At 36.0% G+C, this 18,003-nt stretch overlaps 5 protein-coding genes and 1 non-coding gene across 11 annotated transcripts; 5 read left to right on the forward strand and 1 right to left on the reverse strand.

The window, feature by feature from the left end:
- TRNAH-GUG lies at window positions 111–182 on the forward strand. Its single transcript has one exon. It is a non-coding gene; the product is annotated as a tRNA-His (tRNA).
- On the forward strand, window positions 2,550–5,054 carry LOC18590763 (glutelin type-B 5). Its single transcript, XM_018126480.1, has 3 exons — window positions 2,550–3,065; window positions 3,922–4,642; window positions 4,746–5,054. The coding sequence occupies exons 1-3, from the start codon at window positions 2,870–2,872 to the stop codon at window positions 4,897–4,899; spliced, it is 1,071 nt and encodes a 356-aa protein (XP_017981969.1). The 5' UTR covers window positions 2,550–2,869; the 3' UTR covers window positions 4,900–5,054.
- Window positions 6,110–11,242, forward strand: LOC18590764 (DNA repair protein RAD51 homolog 4). 6 transcript variants are annotated; one of them, XR_001929570.1, is made up of 11 exons: window positions 6,110–6,266; window positions 6,365–6,444; window positions 6,546–6,661; window positions 6,738–6,819; window positions 7,451–7,585; window positions 7,712–7,825; window positions 7,912–7,999; window positions 8,249–8,319; window positions 8,467–8,616; window positions 9,906–9,994; window positions 10,215–10,293. XR_001929570.1 is itself a non-coding variant. In XM_018128071.1 (10 exons), exons 1-10 carry the CDS (start codon window positions 6,179–6,181, stop codon window positions 11,018–11,020), a joined length of 1,137 nt encoding a protein of 378 aa, XP_017983560.1. In that variant the 5' UTR covers window positions 6,110–6,178; the 3' UTR covers window positions 11,021–11,242. The 6 variants fall into 6 exon arrangements, 5 of the variants coding, with proteins under 5 accessions (XP_017983560.1, XP_017983563.1, XP_017983561.1 ...); XM_018128071.1 differs by lacking the exons at window positions 9,906–9,994; window positions 10,215–10,293 and adding an exon at window positions 10,808–11,242; XM_018128074.1 differs by lacking the exons at window positions 9,906–9,994; window positions 10,215–10,293 and adding an exon at window positions 10,812–10,927.
- Window positions 11,932–13,598, forward strand: LOC108663488 (pentatricopeptide repeat-containing protein At1g07740, mitochondrial). Its single transcript, XM_018128069.1, has one exon. It carries the CDS (start codon window positions 11,989–11,991, stop codon window positions 13,411–13,413), a length of 1,425 nt encoding a protein of 474 aa, XP_017983558.1. The 5' UTR covers window positions 11,932–11,988; the 3' UTR covers window positions 13,414–13,598.
- Window positions 13,790–14,918, forward strand: LOC18590765 (dirigent protein 25). Its single transcript, XM_007016480.2, has one exon. It carries the CDS (start codon window positions 14,013–14,015, stop codon window positions 14,916–14,918), a length of 906 nt encoding a protein of 301 aa, XP_007016542.2. The 5' UTR covers window positions 13,790–14,012.
- Window positions 15,866–17,330, reverse strand: LOC18590766 (dirigent protein 24). The gene has a single exon (XM_018128076.1). The coding sequence runs from the start codon at window positions 16,793–16,795 to the stop codon at window positions 15,866–15,868; it is 930 nt and encodes a 309-aa protein (XP_017983565.1). The 5' UTR covers window positions 16,796–17,330.

Raw genomic sequence — 18,003 nt, forward strand, 5'->3', positions numbered from 1 at the left:
CAAATTCTATGATCAACGACCAAGGAGAAAGGAGTCATTTTCACGTGTTGTCGTTGAATTCAACCTGTCATAGAATGGTACTTAGTTGGAGGATGCCCACATTTGGGGAAGTGGCTGTAGTTTAGTGGTAAGAATTCTACGTTGTGGCCGTAGAGACCTGGGCTCGAATCCCAGCAGCCACATTTCCTCTTTTTTCCCCTTATTTTTTATGAACAAAGCTGTGTCACATGGATCAAATAGTAAAAGTTCAAAGACCTTTTACTTTTCTCATGGTTTTTCTCAAATAGTAAAAAACTTCTTTCCTATTGTTCATTTTTTTAAATTTAATTTATTTTTTATAAATTTATTTTAATTTATTAATTTCAATTTTATTTATAATATACATAAAAATTGATTTTAATCAAGTATTTAACGAATATATTTATTTAATGAATAGTGTCAAAGATATTCAACTAATAATTTAAAATTTAATCGGATATTTATAACGTTCGGACATAATACCTCAAAAATAATGAATATTATACCATTGACTAAATTCTCAAAACTGATGATGAGGATATTGGATTTTTTTATTTAATTTTTATTTCATCATTTTAATAATGTATAATTTTACAAACTAGAACCAAATTCAAATAATCAAAATTCATTTATCATGAGAATACATGGGGTGTCTTATTTTAAAACTTAACCAACAAAGAAAAATAAAATACTACTAAAATAGGATAAAAATGATAAAATTGAAAATGACAGCCAATCTTTCTTTAAATATCTCTTATAACCAAGTAACAATTCCTTTTTTTTTTTTTTCTGTTTTTGGCCCAAGTAACTTAAAACTTTAAGAGGTTGAAAATTCAAACATATAATATTTTTTTGGGTACGTTGCTATTTATCTTATATTATTATTATTATTTAACAAAACCAAGATTTGAATTGCTCATTTAATAATTTTGAAATGGACTCAAATTTATTTGTCAACATAATCCAAGGATAATTAGAAATATAATTTTTGCGTAGCTCACAAATAATGTGTGTGTATATATATAAACATTCAAACGTAGTAGACACCTCAATTTGTCTGAGGTGTTTATTGAATTTCAAAAATATAAAAAATAAAAAATAAAAAATAACAAAAAAGAAGAGAGATAAACATGAAGAAGGTAAAATAGATTTACACAAATCCTAATTCTATATGAACTTAAAAATCTAAAAAAAAAATTAAGTTAGATTGAAAATTAAAAAGGATATTAAGTTAAATTGAATCAAAACTCAAAATTTATTTATTTGTCAACATAATCCAAGGATAACTAGAAATATAATTTTTGCGTAGCTCACAAATAGTGTATATATATAAACATTTAAACATAGCAGACACATCAATTTGTTTGAAGTGTTTATTGAATTTTAAAAATATAAAAAAATAAAAATTAAGAAAATAACCAAAAAAAGAGAGATAAACATGAAAAAGGTAAAATAGATTTACACAAATCCTAATTCTATATGAACTTAAAAATCTAAAAAAAAAATTAAGTTAGATTGAAAATTAAAAAGGATATTAAGTTAAATTGAATCAAAACTCAAAAAACCAATTTAAGAAAAAATAAAACACATGGGCTATAAATATACCCAAGAAGAGAGAGCAGTGAAAATAATTCTTGAGTTCCTTGGATTTTGGATTTTGGCTTTCAATTTTTTCTAAATCTAGGAGAAACGCTGCGTTTGGTATTTAGGTCTGCAAACCAGGTGAGTTTTCTTTTATTTTTTTTATATCGAAATTAGTTTAATTGATTTTATTTTCTTTTATATTGAAATTAGTTTAATTGATATTTAGTGTTGATTAAAGTGTTTTTATAATTTAATAACTTTTGAATTAATTTTTTTAATTTTGATTTTGATTTTTAATTTTTGTCATTTAAAACTTAAGAATTTGCATAAATAAATTTATGAAAATTATCCTATAATAAATCTAAATCGTCCAAAATTATGTCAAAAGAGTTTGGAACAAAAAATAATAAAAAAAATAAGTAAAGGATATAAAATTGAATATTGAACTAGCACCAGTTAAGGTATTGTGAAAGTGCTAATACTTAAATAAAATTTATTAAAAAAATAGATTCGCTTAGGTGTTGAAGTACTAATTAGGGTGAAAAAATAGACTTATATGTAAAATTGAATATGAAACTAGTACTAAAACTTACATGTAAAATTGAATATGGAACTAGTATTAATTAAGACGTTGTGAAGGTACTAATACCTAAACAAAACTCATTAGAAAAAATAAATTCACAATTAAATCGAATTTTTAGGTTTCAAAACTCGTTAATTTATTGATAAGATAGGAACATTGGATTCATTGATAGTGTATAAAATTTATATGTGGGTAAGATTTCAAATATAAATTCTAGATTAATTTACTGATTATTTACTTCAGAGTTTAAAAATCATAAAAAGATTATCTAATTTGCTTATTACAAAAAAGAAAGAATCTCACCTAATAGTAATTAGTTTCGATCCAATCTCTTAATTAACTTCATCCCTAACGTGTCAAATTTACATTAACAGGCATTGAAAAAGTTTCCTTTTTTTTGCTCCATCAAACTTTATACTATGAATAAGAATCCCACTAAGAAACAACGAAAATCTTCAACGTAATCACAATTAATTTCCATTAATTGGATATCCTAATTCAGAATCCCTTTCTGTTGCTAATCCTTATCTGTATATCATCATGTGACCCTTGGACTGCTATAAATACTCTGTATCACTCCCTCAGTGTCACACTCCAGAAAATCAGTAGTAGATTGATAATTGTAGAATTTCATTTGATTCTGGGATTTGGGTTGTTTTTACTGAAGCAAGAAAAGGGAAGAAGATGGATATTGATCTTACTCCAAAGTTGGCCAAGAAAGTGTACGGTGAAAATGGTGGTAGCTACCATGCTTGGTGCCCTGATGAACTCCCTATGTTGCGGCAAGGCAACATCGGTGCAGCCAAGTTGGCGCTTGAAAAGGATGGCTTTGCCCTTCCTCGTTACTCTGATTCTTCCAAGGTTGCTTATGTTCTTCAAGGTAATATCTTTGCAAATCTGTCTCTTTTTTTTTGTTTATGTTTCTGGGTTTTTGTCTGACTCTATGTTCCCGTAACTTTTTCTGGTTAGGGTGTCTGCTTTATCTGTAATCTGTTTTTCTTTTAATTTTTGTTGACTTATGATATATGATCAGAGGTAGGATATGATCAAAATATGTTTTTTTTTTGTTTATGTTGTTCAGTGTATATGATTCGAATTTTGTATGGATTCATTTGCTGTTTTATTTGTGGGGAAGTGAAAAGAAAGGAGTCGGTTTTGTGTAGGAATGGTTTTTGGGGTATGGAGTTTACCGGAATACTTGATTTTCTTTATTCTTGATGTTTGATGTCCTCGGATGTGGTTTTCCCGTATGGAATCTGCTCTGTGTTTTTATTCTTTGTTCTTTTTTGTGTTGCTTTTATTTGGTAGGGAAAAGACAACTTAATATATTTTTGGAATATTGGTTATACATCAAATCAATCCTTGCTTGTGAAAGGGCCAAGAATGATTTATTTAAGTCCACAAGTCCTTCATTTTTTCATTTTTCTTATTGTTTTGTTGAGGAACCGACTGTTTTACATCGACAAATCTTTGTTTAATGGGTTTCCACATCAGTAATCACTGAGAATGGCACAGGCTGTGGTTTTTTTCCCCAAATTGTATTTTTGATCTAATTGAAATACCAATAGGCAATATATCAGAATCGAAGGGCTATTTTGTAAAATTATAGTACTATCATATTTTGTTTCTGCAAGCAATTCATAGTCTTTGTTTCTGTAATCGAAATATTGCAATCCATCTCCATCTGTATGTTTGATCTCTTCACTGACTTAGCTCCTTGGTATGACTTTATGTAGGAGCTGGTGTTGGTGGAATTGTCCTTCCTGAATCAGAAGAGAAAGTGATTGCAATTAAGAAGGGTGATGCTATTGCTCTTCCTTTTGGTGTTATTACCTGGTGGTATAACAAGGAGGACACTGACTTGGTGGTGCTCTTTCTGGGCGATACCTCAAAAGGCCACAAAGCTGGTCAGTTTACTGATTTCTTTTTGACGGGCACCAACGGCATCTTCACTGGCTTCACAACTGAGTTTGTGAAACGAGCATGGGATGTGGATGATGACACCGTCAAGGCCCTCCTCGGGAAGCAAACAGGCAAAGGCATTGTCAAGCTTGATGCCAATGTCAAGATGCCTGAGCCCAAGCCAGAACACCGACAAGGATTGGCGTTGAACTGTGAGGAGGCGCCATTAGATACGGATATTAAGAATGCTGGCAACGTGGTGGTGTTGAATACTAGAAATCTTCCTTTGGTCGGTCAGGTTGGGCTTGGTGCTGATCTTGTCAGGTTGGAAGGAAACGCAATGTGCTCCCCTGGTTTTTCCTGTGATTCAGCACTGCAGGTGACTTACATTGTTAAGGGCAGTGGCCGTCTCCAGGTTGTCGGCGTTGATGGCAAAAGGGTCCTGGAAACCGTTGTGAAGGCCGGCAATCTGTTGATTGTACCAAGGTTCTTTGTCGTTTCAAAGATTGCTGATCCAGATGGTTTGTCATGGTTCTCCATCATCACTACTCCCAAGTAAATCAATTCTTTCCTGACCCAGGCTTCAACTTTCAATTCTTTAACATTCAACTGTTGTCTAATTCTGATATATTTCTTCTTCTTTTTCTATGTTTCCCAGCCCTGTATTCACCCATTTGGCTGGAAGCATTGGGACTTGGAAGGCTCTATCTCCTGAAGTGCTTAGGGCATCTTTCAACATTCCTGATGAGACAGAGAAGCTTTTCCGCTCCAAGAGAACCTCGGATGCCATCTTCTTTCCCCCACCAAAATGAAGAAACAAAGCTTCCTTTTAAGCTACTAGAACTAGGATGGGGAATTCCAATAAATGTGATTCTGAACTGGATTTTTCCTTATGTCAGTGGATGATGTGATATCAAACATGGTTTAATTTTTCACATATGAGTTAATAGTTTACCCCTTCCCGCAACTATTGTTATATATATATATTGTTTCGACAATATGAAAAATTGGAAAACAAAAAATTACATTCAAGTCATATTGGCTCTTTTTTTTTTTTTTTCGCTTTCAAAATTGAAAGTGAAGCAATTTTTTTTCTTCTTGCTATAAAATAGAACAAAATTGTAGAACCAAACAAAAAAAAGAAAAAAATTAAAAAATGTAAATCATAATTTGCTTAAAAATAAATTAATGGGTAATAGAATAGTCTTAACAGAAATGCGATAAATTGTACTTAAGCCCTTTTCAATTAGTATCTTGTGGATAACTTCTATTTCCATTTAAGCTAAGTTGTAAATTTTGTTGAATGAAATTATCAAGATACATTGGATTCAAAATTCACCTATTTATTTGGCAATTGGATAGTGGGATTTACCTATAAATTTGATACAAGTTCATTTGGACTCTTTGTTAACTATAGAGAAGATTGCTAGTTAGGTAATAATCTTGATTCAAATGGTCATCTTTATTGTGAATCATTGCGTAGATTCGTTGACTACACATAATGAAGATTTGCTTTTGGGACTTCATATATTTGAGTCCTTCCAGAAGCAATATTTACATGTCTTTTTGCTAATAATTTAGGAGTTGCTTAGATTAGAATGATGTAATTTTTGTATTTGTTTCTTTCCCACTTATATATATATATATATATATATATAATCAACTATTTGTTTATACTTAAAATTTTTTTTGTAATTTTATTGAAAAAGTTAACAATCTATCCCATTGTGAGAATAGAAGTTATTTACATATACTAATTAAGAAAAAAAAACTAATTAGGAAAAATGTGAAAAAAATTGAAATAAGATAAATAGAATTTACACGAAAGTATAATGATATTTTTCATAAAAAATAAAATTATAATTTTATTTTTCATTTGTAGATGTTGGGCTCTTTTATATCTTTTTGGGTTTGCATCCTTGAGTTTTGCGTTATTGAGCCCGAGGCGTTGGTACTCTCATGGGCTCGTTCTTTTAATTAAATCAAGCGCCGTTTTCGCATTTTCTTCTAATTTACTTTTCATGCCCTCTCCCGCGCGCGCAAAAAACCTACTCCCGCTTCTGCCTCTGGTCTCTCTAGTTTAGACCAAAAATGGCGCCGTTGAAAAATCTAGAGCAAGACTATACGATTATAGACTCCAATTTCCTAAATTTCTGCGCTTCTCACGGAATTTTCTCAGGTCTATTTATTTTCCCCCCAACAAAATTTTTTTCATTCCCTTCTTTTTCCATTTTGGGTCCTTCTAAATGTTTGATTTTGCATATGAACCCTTCGCAGTCGAAGATTTCCTGATTCATGATCTCTATAAGTTAGCCGCTTTCGCGGAACAAAATATTTCTTCAGAGAGATTAAAGGAGGTTAGATTTAAGAAATATCCTTTGTTTTATCTTTTCTTTTCTTTTTTCTTTTTTAAATTGTAACTTACGATTTTTGTTTATTTGGGGGTGGGGGCATTTAGGGAATTACACAAGTCCTCTCTATCATAGATGATATGCATCAGCCATGGTTGAATGGGATGGAATTGTTGGAAGATGCTAAAAGGAATAAACACTCTTTACCAACTGGAATTCAAGGGTATAATTGTCACTTAATTTCTTATAATGTTAATTGTGGGTACAATGAGGAATTTGATGAAGTATTGTTCATGTAGGATTGATTTTTTACTTGGAGGTGGAATCCGTGTTGGCCAATTAACTGAATTAGTTGGACCATCATCCTCTGGTAAAACACAAGTAAGAATTAATTCCCCCTTTTTTTTTTATGTGTTAGTGAAAATTTATGCAGAAACTGTTATGTTATGTCTTTGATTGTACCTATATAAGTTCTTTGCGCAAGTTAATGATGACAAATGTTCTGGTTTTGGGTCATGAGAGTCACCAGTTTAGTACATTATGAGGTAAGAGCCCAATGTACAATTCTCCATCATCATATGAAGCAACTATTTTTGTTGTAGTCTCGATTTCATACTTTGCTAGAGAATGTTAAGTGGTTAGGTCTATTGTTTGTTTTTGTTTTGTTTGTAAATTGGGTTAGCTTGTTTTGCTTTGTAAGGTTAATAATCAGGTTCTACTTGATGACAAGAGTGGGAGTTCATTCGTTTCATAATTATCATCATTGATGTTTTTGCCTGTTTAAAAACTGAATTCTGGGTGAAGTTGAGGCTGGCCTATAAATTGCCTCAAAGGTTGTTTTTTGTTTCTAAATTAGGACAAGTTGTGTTGTTTCTAGGGACTAGGATGAACTAATCTGGTTCTACTTGATCCCTAAAATATCTTCGTAATGAGACCATAAGTCTGTTTGTTTTGTCATTAAACATTTTTTTTATCTGTTTAAAAGCTGATTCAAATTCTTGGTGATGTTGAGGTTTGCCTACAAACTGCATCAAATGTGGCGAGTAATCATATGGGCACTGTTGTGTACTTAGATACAGGCAACTCTTTTTCCCCTCAACGCATTGCCCACTTCCTTGGAATGACTAATGAGCTTGCATCTTCTGAGGTGAAATATTTCATTTTTATTATTCTATTTATTTCTTAGTTCCTTTCTTTATCTTATATCCTTACACTTCTATTTTTCCTTTTGATGCTAACTCACTTTGGTCTCTACTTGTTTGTCATTTTGCAGATCAAAAACCAAATTCTGCAAAGAGTAATGAGCAACATATTGTGTCACTCTGTGTTTGACATCTTTGAGATGTTTGATGTGCTACATAAGCTAGAATATCGATTGAGATCTCAGGTTTCAATGAAATGAAGAATCCACACTGTTATGCTTTGATTGACTTTCATTTTCTAGTGTTATTGACCAAGTGAACATCAGTTCAGGACAGAGGAGTCTGTCAGATGCGATTGCTAATAATTGATTCAATCTCATTGCTGATCACCCCTGTACTCGGAGGAACCAGCTCACAGGGTATATATACACGCATCACTATTTCCTCTGGTATATTATGTACTAATTTGCAGATCAATATTTAGATAGAAGGTTCTTTTTCAAGTAGAATGAAAAAGAAAAAAGAAAAACAAATGGTTTTTTCTTTTTCCCATGTTAATAATTAGAGAGCCTACTCTATGTGTTTCTTTGTTCGTTCATAGGACTGAACATGTCATATACTGCCAATATGCATATAAGGAGTCGTTAATTCAAGCTTAATGTATTCAGGGCGTGCTTTGATGGTTTCTGCTGGATATTTGCTGAAAAAGCTTGCAGATCAGCATAATCTTGCGGTGCTTGTAAGTTTTGCTCTTGAAGCAATTCTGTGCTAGCATGACTTGACCAATAAAATTCTAAAATTTGACTACCATTGCTTCCAACCAGTAATTTCTAGCCATATAACTATTTCTCCTTGTAATAGCTATTCATTAGGAATCTTATTATAGGTGACCAATCATACAGTGGGTGGTGAGGGAGGGACTTCCAAACCAGCTCTTGGAGAGAGTTGGAAGAGCATCCCACATTCAAGGCTTCTTCTGTCCTGTGACCGTGGGAGCAATGTCTGCAATGTTTCCATTTTAAAACACCCATCCATGGTATGCTCACATGTTCATGTTTCTCAAATTCTCCACATTCATAAATTATTGCTTTCATGCATGCCTTTACCTTGCAGCTTTTATCTTGTTTTAGTAATCACTTTGCATTGCTCCTAATTATGGTCTGCAACTGAAAAGCACTTAGCGGTCCTTACAACCTTCTTAACCATTCGTTTAATTTACTTTTTCACATTTATATTAGGCTTCTGGCGAGGCTGCAAGGTTTGTGATTTAGGGCAGACTATACAGGTGAGCTTGCGATGTAAAGAAAATAGTAAAAATGGAGCTGTTTCATGAAGTAAAAATGCTAGTTACCTTTTAAGCATAGATGATCTCAGCTGCATTATTCAGGAACAGATGTAATTCAATTGTATATGGCAAGTGCTGATTGTTTTGACTGCTTTCTCTTCTCTTCTTCTTCTTCTTCTTCTTCTTCTCTCAATGTCTTATTGATTGATATAGGATGTTTAAGGGTCTATTATTGGTTTGACTTACGAAACTCTTCTCCTTGTATTAAATCAATGTTATTACCACCAAAGTCATGAAGGAAAGTTGTTAGTGCTGAAGCTTTTAGCTGTGTGAAGAACTGCATTTCAAATGAATCTTTGTATCTATTGTCAAGCTGAAGTTTAGAATCTTTCTCCTAATGCTGGCAGAAGTGTCTAAATCAATTTTATTCAAGGTTGCTTTCTTTTCATGATACCTTTCATGGTGGGTCAATTTCAGGGGGGGAGGGGGGGTTCATTGAAGTAAAGTCAGTAAGAGAAACCACCTTCAGAGCCCCAAAATAAAATCAACATAGAAGATGGAACGGGTAAGCAAGCGTTTGAACATAGGCTCCTTCCCGGCCCCTTCTGTACCAGGCTCCCACCAGTTCTAGCCTCTAGCTGGCCAAACTTGATTAGGATTTAGCAGTCAGTGCAGGAGCAAGGCAGTTGGAGGTCTGTTCTTAGTCCTTAGCCTAGATGTAGAATCTAGATGAGTCTCTCCAATAGCCATGAGGCCGGATTAAGACTCATGATTTTACTCTATAACCAACAAACTAATTGAGGTAAATAGAGGCCTCCAGTGGACTTTAGCAATGCTGTGTGTTATTCATAGTTTCAATCATGTTTGTTTACTGCAAAATGCTGAGTTTATTAATATCCCAAGTGCCATGGTTAATGAAAACCGCTGGTCACCTCGATTATAATGCCTCATCATCTCTCAGAATCGAATAACATAGTCAACTATCATCACCAAGAATTCCCGTTGATTGAAAAAGGACTCATGACAATTATTCTTGCTAGCGGCCATCTTGAACTCTCTAGGGGGACTCTTGTGGAGGACAAAAGCTAATCCTGCTGGTTCATAGAGGGCAACTTAAGCCAAATTCATGGTACTTCAGCTTACCATTTATGTACCTAACCTGAAAATTTACACTTCCAAAAAGCTCACTCGTATACCTTACACGTAAATTTCTAGTTTAGTTTCACTCTAGCATGATCATTAAAAAGATGGCAGGACTCCTACTTCCAATTTTTTTGTTGTTCATTGGGTAAATTGCATGATGAGAGTTAGTTCTCTTCTTTCTATAAACCCTTCAATCTTTACTAAAGGCAGGATTCACCACACATTCGGTACACCATCAAAGGCTGTTGAAGTTTGTGATTCCAGTAGCTGAAAGTTCAAATAAGGGCGCGAATTAACAGTGTTGAAGGAGAAGACTGAAGGGTGTTTTACGGCATCGTTTTTGCTTCTTTCATTTTTATGTTGAAACGCAACGTGTAGTGTTGTTTCTTTTGTCATGCCTTTAGTTGCTTAAGTCATACGACTTAGCCTATTGTCGTTTCATGAGTCTGTTTGTTAAGCCGATAAAGGCTGTGTTTATTTTCTTTGCTTCTTTTTTTAGCTGTTAAGAACCGTTGCTGGCGCAAAATCAATGCTTTGATTGTTGTGCTCAGCAGTTTTTCTCTTCTTTTTTGTGCTCATTATAGATCTGAGCTTCGTGGAAGAGATTGTAATCACGAGGCAAGAGTTGGTATATATACTACGGATGAAAACTGAATCAGTGGCTTGTTGGTTCCAAAAATTTCCTTTGTTCTCGTCTTGCTCTGTTTCTCATATTACTCTCTGAAAATCATCTCTACCGAATCTTGTGAGCTTCATTTGCAATTTTCTTCAAAGGACACTTACAGAATGTTAGCCATAGACAGGTGAAGATAAGGGAGTAAGGTGGGAGAGGGAGATTAATATGCATTTAGATACGACAGCCACTGCAATTGAATGGGCACTGGCCGAGCTCATCAACAACCCAGCAGTGCTTGAGAAAGCGAGGCAGGTGATGGAAAAAGTTGTTGGAAACAATAGAATAGTACAAGAATCAGACACTGCAAATCTTCCATACATTCAAGCTATCATATAGGAAACACTTCGGCTTCACCCACCAGTCCCTATGCTCACAAGATAATCAAGACAAGATTGTAACATAAACGGATACCATATTCCTGCAAAAACAATACTTTTTGTAAACACATGGGCTATCGGAAGGGACCCTAAGAACTGGGAAAACCCTTTGCAATTTCTGCCTGAACGATTCTTGCCTGGCCATGGAATTGATAATGGGACAAGTGTTTCAGATGTTAAAGGACAACATTTTCAACTGTTACCATTTGGTACTGGGAGGAGGGATTGCCTCGGCATCTCATTAGCCCTGCAAGAATTGGCGACTGTGGTGGCAGCCATCATTCAATGCTTTGATTTGAAGGTGTTCACTCAGGTGGTTACTCCTGATGGAATGAAATCCTGTGGCAGAGATGTTGTTGATATGACTGACCGGCCTGGATTAACAGCTCCAAGGGCAAACGATCTTGTCTGCATTCCAGTGCTTCGATGTAAACAACTTAATGTCTTGGAACCTGTTTGAAAAAAATCTGAATCGTTCTAGATAACTCTCATAGTCCATAGCTATATTACTTTAATGGCAGTTTCCAAAATTTTTGCATTGTTGTAGGATGGTTAAGTTTCTGTCACGAGATCCGAAAATTTGATATTGATTTTCAGATTATGAAGAATATTAGCTGTCCCAGGTTCTAACAAAACGTACTGTATGGTATGATTTTTTATAGATTAGAATGCAGATCCTGCTGTATCCTGGAATATGTTAAAATAGAGTCTAGAGAGTCAGGACAGCCTCAGCAACCTGAAAAAGTGAAAAAAACCCGACCCAAACTGGCCGACTCCCGGCCCATTCACAACTCTAATATTGTGTTTTTTCTTCTCAGCTCTTCATATTCCTTTTTATTTTCTTTCTGGGATAACTCAGCTCTTCATATTCTTTTTCCCATTTTCTCGCAATTTTTCATAGGAATCAAAACATTTTTTTCCCTTCTAATGTTCCATTCTTCCTCAAGAGTGTCAAGACCTATAAACCAAATACAACGAATTCTAGTAAAGCATTTCGTGATTATCCACAGACATTCTAAACATTACCACACTTTTGGTCCTAAAAAACCAACGACCAAACCCGACCATGAAACTCCTCAAAAAACCACAAAAAACCGACGCAGAAAATGGCCACCGAACCCTTTTGTCACAAATTTGAAAGAAATACAAGACCCAGATGAAGCTTTGTCTCTTTTCCATGAATATTACCAAATGGGGTATAAACATGATTATCCCTCATATTCTTCTCTGATTTACAAACTTGCAAAGTCTCGAAATTTCGAAGCTGTTGAAACCCTTCTTGGCTATTTGCAAAATCTTAATATTCATTGCCAGGAAACCCTTTTTAATGCTTTGTTTGAAAGTTATGGAAAAGCCCATTTGATTGAAAAAGCCATTGAACTTTTCCATAAAATGCCTTCTTTTAATTGTGTCCGCACGGTTCAATCTTTGAACTCGGTTCTTAATGCTCTTGTCGATAACGATAGGTTTTTTGATGCAAAAGTGATCTTTGATAAGTCACCAAAGATGGGTTTTCGCCCGAATTCGACAACATTCAATGTAATGATCAAAGGGCTGCTTAAAAGGGAGGCGTTTGATGAAGCTTGCTGTTTGTTTGATGAAATGCTTGAGAGAAACGTGGAACCCAGTGTTGTTACTTACAATAGTTTTATAGGGTTTTTGTGTAAAAAGGGTGAGATGGAAAATGCTGAAGGTTTAGTTGAAGACATGGTTAAGAAAGGGAAGTATCCAAATGCTGTGACTTATGCTTTGTTAATGGAAGGTTTGTGTTCTCTAGGTAAATACAAGGAAGCTAAAAAACTGATGTTTGATATGGAATATAAAGGTTGTAAAACAAAAGTTATTAACTTTGGGGTTTTGATGACCTATCTTGGAAAGAGAGGGGAGATTGAGGAAGCTAAATCATTGCTTCGTGAAATGAAGAAAAGGCGGTTTAAGCCCGATGTTGTGATTTACAATATATTGGTGAATTATCTTTGCAAGGAAGGTAGAGTTGGAGAGGCCTATAAAGTTTTGATTGAAATGCAGGTTAAAGGTTGTGAACCTAATGCTGCTACATATAGGATGATGGTTGATGGGTTCTGTATGGTTGGGGATTTGGAAGGAGCTTTGAAGGTTTTGAATGTGATGTTCACAAGTGGACATTGTCCGCGGTTGGAAACATTATGTCAGTTGGTTGCCGGGCTATTGAAGTGTGGGAAGATTGATGGTGCTTGCTTTGTTTTGGAGGAGATGGAGAAGAGAAAGATGAGCTTTGATTTGGAGGATTGGGGAGCTTTGGTTAGGGATGCTTGTGGTGGAGATGATACTAATGACCTCCAAACTCAACTTATCTTGGTCGCTAGTGATTAGTTAACTAGTAGATTTTCCGTGCTTCTGTTGTTGCACTCAAATTTTCCCTGTCAACCCCTGATAATCATTGTTTGAAATTCTTAGTTTACGGGGATCTTAATTCAGGTTCCAAGAAATGTATTGTTTGACTTCTAGTACTTGTAAATGCATAATAGTAAGAAAAAATCTTTCATCTTTCCTCTTTATTAATGTTTCCTCTATAATTACCTTGCAATTAGAATATGGTAGCTAGCACATGCGTACTTCTTCATCAAGACTAGCTTGATCGATACTGTGTCATTAATTATCATGCTGTATTTACGTGCGCTCAAGGTCTGAGGCAGTGGATTAGGTAGAAATATGAGACAAAACGGAACAGTATTGTTTTATGCATCCACTTTATTAAATCTACGTCTTAAAGACTGATAATGTCTTCAAGTTCTAACCAAAACACCATTGGGATGAAGACGCAAGCACCTGCTCCATCTGATCAACTCCACAACACGCTGTCTTGGATTTAGCTTCTATATATGCATTACTACCCACCTTAAGTCATTATATCTCCCCAAGGAAATCTCAAATCAGCAACATCGTAGGTTTTCATCTTACCTCCCAAATTCATGGCAACCTCCACGCTCCTTCTCTCCATCACAATCTTAGCTCTCACAATCACCTGTGCGGCTGTTGCTCGAGTCCTTGATGAGGAGGACAATCCTGTTCCCACCACTGTACCTGATGATCCTAGTTCAGTGGCACCACCCGTTGCTGGTGCTGCTCCTGTTGTTGCTTCCTCAGCTGCTGTCACTGGCACTACAGTGACCAGTGCCGCAGACCCCCACCATCCACTTACTTTCTTCATGCATGACATACTTGGCGGATCAAACCCCTCAGCAAGAGCTGTTAGTGGGATTGTCTCCAACCCAGCAGTCAGTGGTCAAGTCCCCTTTGCCAAGCCTAATGGTGCAAACCTTCCAGTTAACAATGGTGTTTCTGTCAACAGCAATAATAATGGAATCATTAACAACAACAACGTTCCCTTTCTCACTAGCCTTGGTGGTACTAGTGCAACCAATGCCGTTCAAAACAATGGAAACAACCCAATAAATAATGGCATCGGGGGGGTTGCCGTCCTGAGTGGAGGTCAAGTCCCTGCAGGAAGTACTATTCAAAAGTTCATGTTTGGGACATTGACAGTTATAGACGATGAGCTAACTGAAGGGCATGAGCTTGGTTCAGGTTTGATTGGCAAGGCAGAAGGGTTTTATGTGGCTAGTTCCATTGATGGGAACAGCCAGACCATAGCTTTCACAGCCATGTTTGAGAGCGGTGGCTATGCGGATAGCATCAGCTTTTTTGGTGTGCATAGGACTGCTGTTTCAGAGTCCCAACTTGCAATCATGGGTGGCACTGGTAAGTACTTGAATGCTAAGGGATCCGCCATTGTCAAGACATTTCCAACTACAAACCAGCATGAAACCGATGGATTTGAGACTCTACTGCAGTTTACTGTTTATCTTTCTTACTAGTGTGTTTTGGATTGAAGGTGTCTCTTCCAAGGTTGCTAAAGTATATGTACAAGTTTTATGAATACTAAAGGATCTTTGTGATTGAAATAAATGAATCTTACTTAAACAAAAGTTTCAATCTAAGGAAAAATGTGGTTGGCATAAACAATACTGCTCCGTATCCAAAAGTTTTATGCTGGCTCTTATATCTTTGGCATGATTTGGTACTACAGCATTCCACAGGCCTGAGACTTCCACAAGGTTTTCTTGTTCCTTCTCAACTCTCATTTCTCTTCATGAACTGAATGAGGTCAATGACCAACAGCCAGTCGGGTTTATGCTAAAACCTTGTATATTGACGATGCACTTATTTTAATAGAAAATTGTCAGAAAGAAAAACTGAAATGGAAGGACTCCAAATTCTATGACAGGTATGCAGTTTCCGAGGAAATCTGAGAGTTGAGATTCTCCTAAATTAAGCTCTACAAAATTGAAGGCTTAATTTGGCCTCAGTTTTTGAATTATCATTACTATTTTTTTTTATAATTGGGGAAGAGGGGATTCGAACTTTACTCTATAGGTAAGGGATAATGCACCAACCAAAATAGGGGGATAATGCACAACTAATGAGCTAAATGCTCGGGTGCGAATTATCATTACTATTTTGTTTGAACTTTTTTGCTTGAATTCTAAGTATAAATATGTGCTGTGCACATGTCGGCTCCACATTTTAGTTCTGCCAATCAATTCAAAGGGGAAATTTCCACAAGTTGCAGCTGGAAACACCAAAGTTGTAATCTCTCTTTGCTAGTGAACAAGCCTTTCTTCACTTTTATGAATATCTAGGGACTGCTTTTGTTAGCAAGATATATATATAGCACTTGAATATCAAGACTCGAGCATTTATTCCAACCAAAAATTAAGAACCCCAACTTTTTTACTACAATTGCAAGAAAAAAAACCTCAACTTAGTGTGTTAAGAAGACAGTAAACTGAAGAAGCGTGTCGATTCCATCCGTGGTGTGCTCATTTGTGTGCTGAAGGGTCTGAATTACGGCATACCCTTGAGCATTCTCGTGTTTTCCAGTTCCACCAACTACAGCAATATGAGACTCAAGCGCAGCCGTGCGGTGCACCCCAAAGAAACTAATGGCATCATCCCCAGCATCATGATCATCACCATAGTGAAACATGGCAGTAAATGCCATTGTATGGCTGCTACCATCCATCGAACTTGCCAGATAAAACCCCTGTGCTTTACCAATTATAGAAGAGCCTATTTCATGCCCTTCAGTTAATTCATCATCGATCACGGTTGTTGTTCCAAACAAGAGTTTTTGCAGGGTAGCTCCTTGTGGGAGCTGACCAGCAGTGACAAATGGGAGTCTTTTGTTATTTGTTCTGATCAAATTGTTGTTACCATTGTTGTTAATTACAGTGTTGGCTGTTGCACCATTTAGCCCTGAAGGGAATGGAAGGTTGTTGTTGATGATGACGCCCTTGGTAGCAGTGATCAAAGGGACACCACCACGTTTTGGGAAGACGCCAGCATTGGGTTTCGAGAAAGGGATTCCGTTGACTTGGGGAATGGCAATGATCCCAGCCACAACCCTTACTGACGGAGCGGAGCCACCGAATATGTCATGCATAAAGAATGACAACGTGGTTGCAGCCAGGGAGCTGCTAGTGCTGGGGGTTGGAGGTGTGACGGCGGGACCAACTGTCGCAGCTGCGTTTGCTACAGGTGTAGGAATGAAATTGGTTGCTATGGTTTCAGGTGGCGGTACAGGTGGGAGAGTGCTATCGTCAGGAAGGAGCATTGCTCCATGCACATATTTTATGGTGATGGCTAAGAGCAAGAGGTGCAATGTGCCCTTCATGCATAGCTCTTTGACCATTTTAGCTTTGTTGGGGCTGAAAGAAAGATTGAATTTGCAGGCATTTATATTTGTAAGCTTGATGAATGAGTTAAACCATGGTGGAGCAGGGAAAATCGCGTTTGGAGTGGTTCATACTTGATACTTTTCTGTTTTCTTCTGTTAGTCCTGAACTTTAGGCAAATGGAGTTGTTAAATGTTCTAGAGTTGGTTTGGGTTGAAGAACTCTAAGCCTGCAAAGGTAAGTTGACCTAGCTATTGGACTTGGACATACCGATTGTGACTCAAACCATAGTCCACTTTGGGTTAGAAGGGGCTTACTCGAATTGGCCCATTTCCATCCCATCTGTGTGGAAAACATCCAGCCGTGAGCCAACCAGGTGAAAAGAAGAACATGGTCCAGACAGGAAGCATCAAGCATGAAATCTTTCTTTAGGGTGCAAGGAAGCATGAAAATCTTGGTTATGGGTCAAAAGATAAAAGCCTTGCCATCAACTCGTCTACTTGAATGTACCCCGCGGAGACAAAGAACAAAACAATTCAAAAGAAGGAATTGTACGACTTCCCCCCCTTTTGTTGCTTGGAAAAGAAAGAAGCAATCCTCATAATATTTGCTCCTCTTACCAATGATAATTCAAAATTCATTCCCGAAACCCCAAAATTAGCCTGCACAATGCAAAATGAATGATTGATTGTCCCTGTATGAAATGTCTTTACACAGTGAGTTAGCCAAGTCCTAACCACTTAAATTGTCTTGCTCTTGGAAATTTTGTGACAAAGATGATCTAATCTTGGGGAAATTTACTAAAACTTTTTAACCCCATAAGACATAAATTAAAGCTTCATGTCTGAAAAAGGAGAGAAAACAAACAAAGATATTTTGGATGGTATAAGGGTTTGATTTTGACATTTTACAATTCTTTGGTCCCTCTTCCTCTTGGCCTATCGTTTTCATCTTTCTTTCTTTCTTTCTTTTTTCTGCCATATTGGGTTTGTATATTGGAATTCAAGTTGCTTTTCTCCTCCTACTTTCTTATTATTGAATTAATTATAGAAAATTTAAAGGTTACTTAAAGATACAAAGGTGGTGGAAATTAAGCCCAACTTGCCATTGCTGCACTTTCAAAGACAAGCAATTAGTTTAGAAAAAAGGTTAATATATATAATGGAAGGTATGATTTTGGTAACATAGAGTAAACTACTTGAGGAAGCAATTTAACCAATTTTGC

This window comes from Theobroma cacao, chromosome 9, assembly GCF_000208745.1.
Source record: "Theobroma cacao cultivar B97-61/B2 chromosome 9, Criollo_cocoa_genome_V2, whole genome shotgun sequence".
In the NCBI taxonomy this organism is placed as follows: domain Eukaryota; kingdom Viridiplantae; phylum Streptophyta; class Magnoliopsida; order Malvales; family Malvaceae; genus Theobroma; species Theobroma cacao.